Source organism: Pelophylax lessonae, assembly GCF_965119305.1.
Source record: "Pelophylax lessonae genome assembly, chromosome: 12".
Taxonomy (NCBI): domain Eukaryota; kingdom Metazoa; phylum Chordata; class Amphibia; order Anura; family Ranidae; genus Pelophylax; species Pelophylax lessonae.
The window spans coordinates 217,309,538-217,322,607 of record NC_138779.1 but is presented as its reverse complement, the minus strand read 5'-3'; the positions used below and the strand labels follow the sequence as shown (position 1 = coordinate 217,322,607).

Below are 13,070 nucleotides of genomic sequence, written 5' to 3'. Positions count from 1 at the left end.
ACTTTTTCAAATGTTTTGTGACCTCTCCCATTCTTGTTACAGGTGAACGGGCTTTTGATCAACCTCCCTTTTGCAGTTGACAAAGGTATGGACAAGGTGTCCGTCTATCGATCATCCTCTAATGCTCTTCTCCAGACAAGGTTTGGTTTAAAGGTCTACTTCAACTGGGACAGTCGAGTTGCTGTTACAGTCCCGGGCACCTATGCTGGAGAGCTTTGTGGTCTGTGTGGCAACTTTGATGGTACAAAGGGAAAAGAGTTTTTAATGAAGGATGGTCAGATTGCTGCCAATCCAACAATCTTTGGGCAAAGTTGGAAAGTAGAAAGGGTACGCGGGTGCACTGATCATGATAAGGCCCTCTACCATAAAAAAACAGATTTGGAAGAAGAGTACCGCAGCAATAAGTCTGGTTGTGGTATCCTACTAGATAAGGATGGGCCTTTTCATGCCTGCCATGCCGTGTTGGACCCAGAAGGCAGCTTTAAAGACTGCGTGTTCGATGTTTGCTTCTACAAGAATCAGCAAGTTGTCTTGTGCCAGGCCATAGCCAGTTACGTCTTGTCTTGTCAAAAGGCTGGAGCTTATATATACCCATGGAGATCAGACACATTTTGCAGTAAGTTTGATACTATTGTATCTTTTTTTTTTAAACCAGGAAAATGTTTTATCGTTTAACCACTTTACCACCGGAGCATTTTGCTGTCTTACGTCTGGGCCACTTTTTGCGATTCGGCGCTGTGCGACTTTAACTGACAATTGCGCGGTCGTGCGATGCCGTACCCAAACGAAATTTACGTCCTTTTTTTCCCACAAATGTAGCTTTCTTTTGGTGGTATTTGATCACCTGTGCGATTTTTACTTTTTGCGCTATAAACAAAAAAAGAGCGTTTATTTTGAGAAAATAACAATATTTTTCACATTTTTTTATATGAAATTCCCCCCAAAAAAGATGTAAAAAACAATTTTTTTTTAAATTTTTGGCCAATTTGTTTTATGCTACCTATGTTTGGTAAAAAAAATCCCAATAAGCGTATTTTGATTGGTTTGCGCAAAAGTTATTGCGTTTACTAACAAAGGGAAAGATTTTTGTCATTTTTGGTGTTTTTTTTTTTAACGCGTAATGGCGGCGATCTGCGATTTTTTTTGCGGGACTGCGACATTGCGGCGGACAGATCGGACCCTTGACTGACATTTTTGACACTTTTGGGGGTACCAGTGACATTACTACAGTAATCAGTGCTATATATATGCACTGTTACTGTAAAAATTACACTGGCAGGGAAGGGGTTAACTTTATTGGAGAGGGATGGGTTAATGTATGCCTGGTGCTTACTGACGTGTGGGGGGGGGAGGTGACTTTGTGAGACAGGGACAGATCGGATGTCCAGCTATGCTGAACAGTCCGATCTGTCACTCCCTGTCACTGAGGAGTAAACACAAGCGGGCGGATCTCCACACTAGATCCCCGACGATCGGGGCAGAGCAGCGGCGATCGCCGCTGCTCCTCCCCTGGCCCGACTCCCGCTGTGAATGAAAACAGCGGGAGCGCTCCTACAGGGGAGGAGTCTGACGACGTAGGTCTACGTCGTCAGACGGGAACGAGCCACTTTGCCGCAGTACTATTACAGTACTTAGCGGTAAAGTGGTTAATGTAACAATACAATATAATACAGTCACAGTACATTGGCAATCATTCCTTTTTTTTTTGGGGGGGGGGTTGCATTTATGGGCATAGAAGTCATACAAATATTGGTATCTATATACGGTCAGACCATTACATATATATCAGAAATTATACTATTATAGTTCAACCCAACCAATAATCAACAAGAAGTGCAGCTATTGTTATGCAACTGTTAGGGCTCTTTCCATAGGATGATCCGTGCTGCTCAGCGGGGATCGATCCGCCGATCCCCGCTGAGCCGGCGGATGACAGCTCCGTCTCCGCTTGCAGTGCGGAGAGGGAGGTGTCACAGCTCCCGTTGCTCTCTATGGGGAATCGGATGAGAGCGGACCGCCTGTCCGCTCTCATCCAATCCGATCCCTGAACGGATGGAAAAATAGGGTTTCCATCCGTCCAGATTTCACGGACAGGATCGGATACGGATGACAGCGGGTGTCAGCGGAGGTGTCTCCCCTGACATCCGCTGCCCCATAGAGCTGCATGGAGGATCCGATCAGATCCGCCTAAAAAACTGACAGGCGGATCTGAGCGGATCGCCCGTGTGAAAGAGCCCTTAAAGACATATCTTCATTTTCTATGGTTTATTCAGGCATACCAACAATCTTTGAAGTTCCAGTTCCCGTGGACTATGTCCAGGGGTATCCAACCATAGGCCCCACAGCTTATTGTATCTTTTTAGGACTTGTAAAATATTTTTATTTCTATGTCAGGGCAAACATATTCATAACATCTTTCAATGCAATCACATTTTTCCATTTTATACCCCTGAAAAATGCTAAAGAAAGAAAAAAATTCCCACCCGCTGGAGTATATATCTCCAACCACCCGCAGCCCACTTAACAAGCGTACATTGATTTAATTTATGCTGCTGCCTTGACTACCAAGACTAAGGCCACTTTGTAGACAGCTGCCAAATTCAATTTATTAGGCCAAAATAAAGACTTATTTTCATTTGTTAAGGATCCGTGTCTAGTGCCTTGCTACTACTTTTCCAAAAAAATAAAAAATACACCCAAGACACATTTGAAGGATTTAGTGGTGTGCCTCAAACCGAATAGCAGAGGGAAAGCATAGTGAGATGTATAAATGGTGGGACAGTATGCGTAAAACTGGGGCATTTGTGCAGATTCCAGTAAGATGGTATTCTGGAGCAGAGATATGTGGCCACTCACCACAACAAGACACGTGGCCACTCACTAAAACTAGAGGAAAGGCGGTTTAACCTTAAAATACCCAGGGGGTTCTTCACTGTGAGAGTAGTAAGGATGTGGAATTCTCTTCCGCAAGCAGTGGTATCAGCAGGGAGCATCGATAGTTTAAAAAAACTATTAGATGGGCACCTTAAAGACCACAACATACAGGGGTATACAATGTACAACATACAGGGGTATACAATGTACAACATACAGGGGTATACAATGTACAACATACAGGGGTATACAAGTATACAATGTACAACATACAGGGGTATACAATGTACAACATACAGGGGTATACAATGTACAACATACAGGGATATACAATGTACAACATACAGGGGTATACAATGTACAACATACAGGGATATACAATGTACAACATACAGGGGGTATACAATGTACAACATACAGGGATATACAATGTACAACATACAGGGGTACACAATGTATAACATACAGGGGTATACAATGTACAACATACAGGGGGTATACAATGTACAACATACAGGGGTATACAATGTACAACATACAGGGATATACAATGTAAAACATACAGGGGTATACAATGTACAACATACAGGGGTATACAATGTACAACATACAGGGGTATACAATGTACGGTTAACAGCAAACACACACACACATCATAGGTTGAACTGGATGGACTGATGTCTTTTTTTAACCTCACTAACAATGTAACTATGTAACTATAGATAGATTTACATCAGTAACAAATCTTCATCAGGAGAAGATATTTCATAGTAGTTGCTGCACCCGTTACATAGTAGTTGAGGTTGACTAAAGACTTCAGTCCATCCAGTTCAGCCTCTACAGGTGTGTGTGTGTGTGTGTGTGTGTGTGTGTGTGTGTCAGTGGCCTGATCATTTCCCATAAACCTGAATGTTGTGATCTGTGAGATGCATGTCCAAGAATCTTTTAAAAGTAGCTATGCTCCCAACAGCTATCACCAATTGTGGAAGAGAGTTCCACATTCTCACCGCCCTTACAGTGAAGAACCCCTTACGCAGCTTAAGGTTAAACCGCCGCTCCTCTAATCTCAATGTGTGGCCACATGTCCTCTTACACTCCTTGAGACTAAATCTTTTTTTTCCTGTGCTGGGATCACCATTGAGGTATTTGTAAGTTGCTATCATGTCCCCTCTCCAAGGTGAATAAATTAAGCGCTTGTAATCGCTCCTCATAATTAAGGTCCTCCAATCCCCCTTATTAGTTTAGTTGCCCTTCTTTGGACTCTTTCCAGTTCCAGCGCATCCTTTCTGAGGATTGGCAACCAGAACTGGACAGGATAGTCACTGTAGGACATTAAAAGTTATCTTGTGTTTTTTTTTTTAGGTCCAAAATGTGGTCCAAATAGCCACTATGACATTTGTGCATCTGGATGCTCCCCAACATGTTTTACTCTTTCTTCACCACTGGATTGTGACCCAACGTGTTCCGAGGGTTGTGTCTGCGATAATGGCTTCATTCTTGATGGCGATGATTGTGTCCCCATCGCCCAATGTGGCTGCACTTATGAGAATGTCTATTACAAGCTTGGTCAAAAATTTCTCAATCAGTTTTGCACCCAGCAGTGCAGCTGTACAGAGAATGGGGAGATTAGTTGTGAGCCTTTCTCCTGTGAGCTGCACGAGGAATGCAAAGTCGTCAAAGGAATAAGGAAGTGCCAACCAATTGGATCAGCTGAGTGTTCTGTATTTGGTGGTTCCCATTTTATGTCTTTTGATGGGCTAGCTTTCAATCTTCATGGCACCTGCACCTACGTACTTGTCCAAGCCAATACACATAATCCCAACGTAATACCCTTTGTCATCACTGTGAAACACGGGAAACTGGGGAGAGCATTGGTTGCCATAAGCAAGTTGATTGCTGTATCTGTTTATGGTTACATCGTATCTTTCCAACAGGACATGAATGAAGGAATTAAGGTAGAATGAACCTAGATACTTTTTTTTTTTTTTTATTACTTTTTATTAGACATTATATTACCTTTTTTTTTATTTTTATTACAATGCTATTGCACATAAACACTTTTACAACCACCAGCAATTACAGCTACGGTTTTGATTGTCCCCAGGCATCATAATAATTACCATACACCCCCTAGTGCAATATAAACAAACAAAAAAAAAAAATATATATATATATATATATATATATATATATGAAGAATATATATATATATATATATATATATATATATATATTTTTTTTTTTTATTTTTTTTTTTTTAGCTCAAAAGTGTTAATATTGTTATGGGGGAAATGCTATGGGTCACATATAGAGATATTTTTAGCATAACTAGAAAATTGAGGGAATGTTTCTCCAGCCATCATAATAATTACCATTCACCCCTAGTGCAATATAAACAAAAACAAAAAAAAAAAAAAAAAATATATATATATATATATATATATATATATACTGTATATATACTATATATGAAGAATATATATATATATATATATATATATATATATATTTTTTTTTTTTTTTTTTTTTTTTTTTTGCTCAAAAGTGTTAATAGGGTTATGGGGGAAATGTCATGGGTCACATATAGAGATATTTTAGTGTATATATATATATATATTATATATATATATATTAATATATATATAAATTTATATATATATATATATATATATATATATATATATATATATATATATAAACATTCCCTCAATTTTCTAGTTATACTAAACATATCTCTATATGTGACCCATGCCATTTCCCCCATAACCCTATTAACACTTTTGAGCTAAATTAAATTTTGTGCTTTGGTCAAATTTTACCAATATTCCGTATTTTATTTTCTTATACATAATAACCTCTCTCTAACTAATTGTAGAGGAACGGCCTCCGTAGTATTAAACCATTTGTCCCATATTTTTATACATTTATCTGGATTGTCTCTATGTTGGTATTCCATATGTTCTTTTTGCACAACCTTGTTGTGAGTTGGGGGTGGGGGTCTTGGATATCTTGGAAATCTTATTTCTCACCATCTTGGAGTCCTTCAGGTGTTTTTTAGCAAACTCCATGCGGGCTTTCATGTGTCTTACACTGAGGAGAGGCTTCCGTCGGGCCACTCTGCCATAAAGCCTCGACTGGTGGAGGGCTGCAGTGATGGTTGACTTTCTACAACTTTCTCCCATCTCCTGACTGCATCTCTGGAGCTCAGCCACAGTGATCTTTGGGTTCTTCTTTACCTCTCTCACCAAGGCTCTTCTCCCCCGATAGCTCAGTTTGGCCGGACGGCCAGCTCTAGGAAGGGTTCTGGTCGTCCCAAACGTCTTCCATTTGAGGATTATGGAGGCCACTGTGCTCTTAGGAACCTTAAGTGCAGCAGAAATCTTTTTGTAACCTTGGCCAGATCTGTGCCTTGCCACAATTCTGTCTCTGAGCTCTTCAGGCAGTTCCTTTGACTTCATGATTCTCATTTGCTCTGACATGCATTGTGATCTGGAAGGTCTTATATAGACAGGTGTGTGGCTTTCCTAATCAAGTCCAATCGGTATAATCAAACACAGCTGGACTCAAATGAAGGTGTAGAACCATCTCAAGGATGATCAGAAGAAATGGAAAGCACCTGAGTTAAATATACGAGTGTCACAGCAAAGGGTCTGAATACTTAGGACCATGTGATATTTCAGTTTTTCTTTTTTAGTAAATCTGCAACAATGTCAACAATTCTGTGTTTTTCTGTCAGTATGGGGTGCTATGTGTACATTCATGAGGAAGAAGAATGAACTTAAATGATTTTAGCAAATGGCTGCAATATAACAAAGAGTGAAAAATTTAAGGGGGTCTGAATACTTTCCGTACCCACTGTATTTCTTAAAGTATATTGTTGATAAATATTACTGTCCCATTTAAAGTAATCCAAACCAAATTCTCAGTGTCCATTAAGTAGTTGTCCATCATTTTCTTGGTCACCCTGTGCCCCTAATAGACACAGGGCGCCTTACACCTAAGAGGGGCCGAGGAGCTGGAAAATGGGTTTCCAGAGCTCTCAAAGGTAAGTTGGGTTCCACGGGTCCCCCAACCAAAGTGGCTCCCGTCACAGACATTATTTGTATCCCTGAAAGATATTTTTTTTTTCCTCTATAAAGTATTAAGAGCCGGTCCACACTAGCATGACTTGTCAGGCGACTTGTGAGGCAGGCGACTTGTCAGCCTGACAAGTCGCGCTCCCTCACGGTCCTTTGACCGCTACAGAACCCATTCTAATACAAGTCGCTCCGACTTAGAAAAAGGGTCCTGTACTACTTCGGGGGGCGACCTCGGAGCGACTTGAATAGACTTCCATTATATGAAGTCCATGCAAGTCGCTCCGAAGTCGTGGTGCATGGGAATGCACAAGTCGCCCCCGAAGTAGTACAGAGTCATGTCGCCCCAGTGTGAACCGACTCTTATTGAAATTTTTCAGAAAAGAAAATATACACACTTAACAGCAATAACAAAAAATTTAAATCAAAATAAAATATAGCTTCCAGTAACAAGGAAAGATGTAATAATTTATCTGGTGATTCAATGCATAAGTCCTGTACAAAAATGAAATGGGTTTAGGTGTAGTTGATTTTTCTTTATTACAGTTTCAAAAATATTATTGCATTTTCAAAACTTCAATTTTATGGGCTCTGTCTGTACCAATCACTGCTCTACTTTCTTCCAAAGTCTTTCCATTCTTCCCTTAGGTCAACGGCATTTGGCACAATCTACCATTAAATTTGGAAAACGGCAAGATCAGAGCCTATCAGCACGGCAGCAAAGTAATCCTTGACACAGATTTCGGTATTGAGCTCAGCTATGACTTAGTCTATAGTTTGGTGGTCACAGTTCCGGGGAATTACAAGGCGCAGTTAAGCGGTTTATGTGGCAATTACAATGGTGAAAAGACGGATGACTATCAGCTACCAGACAAGACCATGGCCTCAGATGCCGTTAGCTTTGCGGCATCCTGGAAGGTGCCGATTCCCAGGGAAAAGTGTGACCATGGATGCGGTAAACCTGGACACAATTGTTTGATTTGTGACAACAAAAAGCAAGAAGTCTTCAAGTCCAGTTTTTATTGCGGTTTCTTAAAATCCTCCCCGGCATTAAGTCATTGCTTTCCGGTTATAAGTCCCGATAGTTACTTTAACAATTGTGTGTTGGACATGTGTTCCAGTCTGGGAGACCTAAGAATTCTGTGTCGGAGTATTCAGAGTTATGTATCAGCGTGTGAAGTGGCCGACGTTGTCATTAAGGAATGGAGGACTCAAACGTTCTGCCGTAAGTAAGATGCATCCAATAAAAACATGCAGTGAAAATACGCTAATTTAACCACTTCTGGACCGGAAGGTTTTACTCCCTTAATGACCAGGCCATTTTTATGCTTATATAGTGTTATCTGGAGTTCAGCTTTAATTTGTTAGTCACTTATGTAAAGGCCATCAAAGTCTACTAATCCATTTAGCGCTTCCCACTCCATGGGGTGACCATGGGTGGCTACATTTTTCCTCCATAGACACAGTGAAAGAGTGAGTGTAGCCTTTCTAGGACAGGAGGTAGCTGGATCAATAGGTGAAAATAAAAGAGAAAAAAAGCCTAAGGGCTCTCTCACACGGTCCGCCTCTGTAGGCGGATCCGTGCTGCTCAGCGGGGGTCGATACACAGATCACCGTTGAGCCGGCGGATGACAGCTCCGTCTCCACTTGCAGTGCGGAGAGGGAGGTGTCACAGCTCCCGCTGCTCTCTATGGGGGAACAGATTGTCCGCTCTCATCCGATCCGATCCCTGAACGGATGGAAAAATAATTTTCCCCCTTATGGACCAGGCCATTTCTTTGGAAACGGCACTGCGTTACTTTAACTGACAGTTGCGCGGCCGTGCGACGCTGTACCCAAATAAAATCGATGTCCTTTTTTTCCCACAAATAGAGCTTTCTTTTTGTGGTACTTGATCACCTCTGCCATTTTTATTTTTTGTGCTATAAACAAAAAAAACCAACAATTTTGTGAAAAAAAAACAATATTTTTGACTATCAGCTATATAACATCCCCCCCCCCCAAAAAAAAAAAAAAATATATATATATATATATATATATATATGTACTGTATTTTCTGACGTATAAGACTACTTTTGAACCTCAAAAAAATCCCCAAAAAATGGGAGGTCGTCTTATATGCCGAGTGTAATATCTCCAAGGTAACCTAAGTATAAGTATTACCGGTAGATCATGTAATAGGGGGGTCGTCTTATACGCCCAGTCGTCTTATACGCCGGAAAATACGGTATATTACTACTATTCTACTATAAAACATAGCCAATAAAACAAAAGAAAAAATCTATTTGTTTCATAATTTTAGGCCAATATGTATTCTGCCACATATTTTTGGTAAAAAAAAAAAAAACCCCAATAAGTGTATATTGATTGGTTTGCACAAAATGTCTTGCATTTCCAAACTAGAAAATAGATTTATGGCATTTATATATATTTTTTTCCATTAGTAATGGCGGCGATCAGCGATTTTTAGCAGGGCTGGGACATTGCGGCAGACAGATCGGACAACTAACTGACACTTTTTACACTTTTAAGGAGACCAGTGACATTTCTACAGTAATCAGTGCTAAAAATATGCACTGATACTGTACTAATGACACTGGCAGGGAAGGGGTTAACACCAGTGGCAATCAAAGGGTTAAGTGTGTCCCTAAGGGATGCTTTCTAGCTGTATTGGGGATGGACTCACTAGATGAACACAGAGATCTGTGTTCCTGAATAGCAGGAACACAGAATCCCTGTGTTCATCTGTGACAGAATGGTAGTCTGCCTTGTTTACATAGGAAGACCACCCCTTCTGTCTCTATGGAGAGCGATCTTGGGTGGCTGGCGGACATCGCTTCTGCCAGACCCACTGATTGGCTCCCCTTCGGGCCAATCATCTCCACTGGATTGGATTGGACTGTTTCGTGCAACAGAGACGACCTGCCGCAGTAAGACTATGATGGCTGGTCGGCAAGTGGTTAATATACAGTTTGGAAAAAAAGCAAAACAGTTCTTATTTACTTATTTCAAATATGTGTTGTTACGGCTATTTTAGTGATTTTTTAAGCATAAATATAGGTAGAAGCTAGACTTCCCCTATTCATGTTGCTAATGAACTTGTTGGACTGGTTCATGAGCTCAGGCCAGAGGGGGAGGGTTAAAAAGGACTTGGACACACAATCATGTGCTTAGGAGAACTATAAGTTTGAGAGGATTCTATAATGGCGTAAAAACAAGGAAAGTCTTTGCCAGAAGAAACTTCACTTGAGGATTACGCTAGCACCCGATTTCTGCAATCACACACAAATTCGGGCTAAGAAACTTTTAGCATATTTCTATTGTATAGATAGGTAGTGTGTGTTGTATGTCTTGAATTCTTTTTATTACAATTGTATGTGCAGCATTTCTGTTTAGTAAAGCACATTAATACACTACGGAGGTTTTTTATGTTTTCTTGCTTTTACTACAAAGAACCTTAATAGACACAAAGTAAAACTAGGTGCATCAAAACAAGCAATTTGCAAAGTCTTACAGCTACTCCTTTTTAGAATGCAGCCACAGTCTGAGTAGACAAGTCTGTCCCCTGCAAGCATGCTGCAGAGAAGGACCTTTCCTCTTGGTGTGGAAGCAGTGGCTTTTACTAGTAATGGCCATGATCAGTGTTTTTTAGCGGGACTGCCACATTGCGGTGGACATATCGGACACCTAACTGACACTTTTGACACTTTTAAGGGGACCAGTGACATTACTACAGTAATCAGTGCTAAAAATATGCACTGTCACTGTACTAATGACACTGGCAGGGAAGGGGTTAACACCAGGGGTGATCAAAGGGGTAAGTGTGTCCCCAGGGGATGCTTTCTAACTTTGGGCTCACTAGATGAACACAGAGACCTGTGTTCCTGAAATAGCAGGAACACAGGATCCCTGTGTTCATCTGTGACAGAACGCCAGAGTCATAGTCTGAGCTGGATTGAGTCAGAGCAAGATTTCACCAATCAGCATGGAGAGCAAGCTTTGCTTATTGGAGAGCTGTAGCTTTGACTTAACAATGGGTGTGTCTTGCCCTACACCTCATGCATTTCACCCAACTTTGCAAAATAAAATTGACATGACAATGCCTGCACCCAAAATGTAATTGCGTATCCCCAAACTTGTTTTCTCCAATTAACCTGAACAGAGCCAAAAACGCCAAATCCTTAAATTTAATCTGATATTTTGAAACTTTACTCACAGGGTGGTATTCTAGCGGATAGCCTGTGAATGTAATTACACCCTCCATGCCCCTACATGTTTTTTTTTCTTTACAATGATAGTGTGATAATTACAAAATAGTAAAAGTTTAAAACTCTGTGTTTATGTTGATTTTTGTTTTAAACAGCCCTCTACTGTCCACCCAACAGTCAGTACCGACTTTGTTCTGATGTCAGTAGCACTCATTGTGCCAGAATTAGCGACCCCGATCAGCTACCTTCCTACTGTTCTGAGGGATGCTCATGTATTGATGACTACTTCTTTGATGGGAAAGGTTGTGTTCCAATGGACAAGTGTGGCTGCTTCGAAAATGGAAGGTACTACAAGGTAAGAGTAGAGGTTTGACTAGAATCCCTGTATTTGTTAAAATTTGGGTAAAATTGGGAACACAAAAATACGGAGTGACTGGGTCATGTATGCAATCAACGATATTATACAAAATTCAAATGTTGTTTTAAATGTATACAATCATCCAATCATCATTGCACAAGGGCATGGTACATCAACATGTTTCACATTGCTTCTTTAGGATCCAGGCTCATATATATATATATATATATATATATACAGTATCTCACAAAATTGAGTACACGTACACCCCTCACATTTTTGCAAATATTTTATTATATCTTTTCATGTGACAACACAGTACTCCAACATGATAACGACCCCAAACACACCTCCAAGATGACCACTGCCTTGCTAAAGAAGCTGAGGGTAAAGGTGATGGACTGGCCAAGCATGTCTCCAGACCTAAACCCTATTGAGCATCTGTGGGACATCCTCAAACAGAAGGTGGAGGAGCGCAAGGTCTCTAACATCCACCAGCTTTGTGATGTCCTCATGGAAGGGTGGAACAGGACTCCAGTGGCAAGCTCTGGTGAACTCCATGCCCAAGAGGGTTAAGGCAGTGCTGGAGAATAATGGTGACCACACAAAATGGGTCCAATTTTGACATTCTAACTTATGGGTGTACTCACTTTGGTTGCCAGCGGTTTAGACATTAATGGCTGTGTGTTGAGTTATTTTAAAGAGTTCATTGAGGGAACCATAAATGCCAACATGTACTGTGACATACTGAAGCAGAGCATGATCCCCTCCCTTCAGAGACTGGGCCGCAGGGCAGTATTCCAACATGATAACGACCCCAAACACCTCCCAGATGACCACTGCCTTGCTAAAGAAGGTGATGGACTCGCCAAGCACGTCTCTGACCTAAACCCTATTGAGCATCTGTGGGGCATCCTCAAACGGTAGGTGGAGAAGCGCAAGGTCTCTAACATCCACCAGCTCTGTGATGTCATCATGGAGGAGGGGAAGAGGACTCCAGTAGCAACCTGTAAAACTCTGGTGAACTCCATGACCAAGAGGGTTAAGGGCGTGCAGGAAAAAAAAGATGGCCACACAAAATATTGACGCTTTGGGCCCAATTTGGACATTTTCACTTAGGGGTGTACTCACTTTTGTTGCCAGCGGTTTAGACATGGCTGTGTGTTGAGTTATTTTGAGGGGGACAGCAAATTTACACTGTTATACAAGCTGTACACTCACTACTTTACATTGTAGCAAAGTGTCATTTCTTCAGTGTTGTCACCTGAAAAGATAGAATAAAATATTTACAAAAATGTGAGGGGTGTACTCACTTCTGTGAGATACTGTATATAAATAAATATATAAAAAATGTGAGGGATGTATTCACTTTTGTAAGATACTGTATATGTATATTACCAAAAGTATTGGGACGTCTGCCTTTACACACAAATGATCTTTCATGACATCCCAGTCTTAGTCCGTAGGGTTCAATATTGAGTTGGCCCACCCTTTGCAGCTATAACAGCTTCAACTCTTCTGGGAAGTCTGTCCACAAGGTTTAGGAGTGTGTCT

The 13,070-nt window shown here is 40.9% G+C and overlaps 1 protein-coding gene across 1 annotated transcript in view; it reads left to right on the top strand.

Moving 5' to 3' along the window:
• Positions 1 to 13,070, top strand: part of LOC309569034 (IgGFc-binding protein-like) — a gene marked incomplete at both ends in the record, with an annotated part of 181,502 nt that overhangs the window by 157,865 nt on the left and 10,567 nt on the right. Inside the window, 4 exons of the mRNA XM_082274795.1 lie at positions 43 to 616; positions 4,237 to 4,829; positions 7,599 to 7,905; positions 11,314 to 11,513. Of these exons, the coding sequence (XP_082130921.1) occupies positions 43 to 616; positions 4,237 to 4,829; positions 7,599 to 7,905; positions 11,314 to 11,513 (1,674 nt within the window). The remainder of the gene's footprint in view (positions 1 to 42; positions 617 to 4,236; positions 4,830 to 7,598; positions 7,906 to 11,313; positions 11,514 to 13,070) is intronic.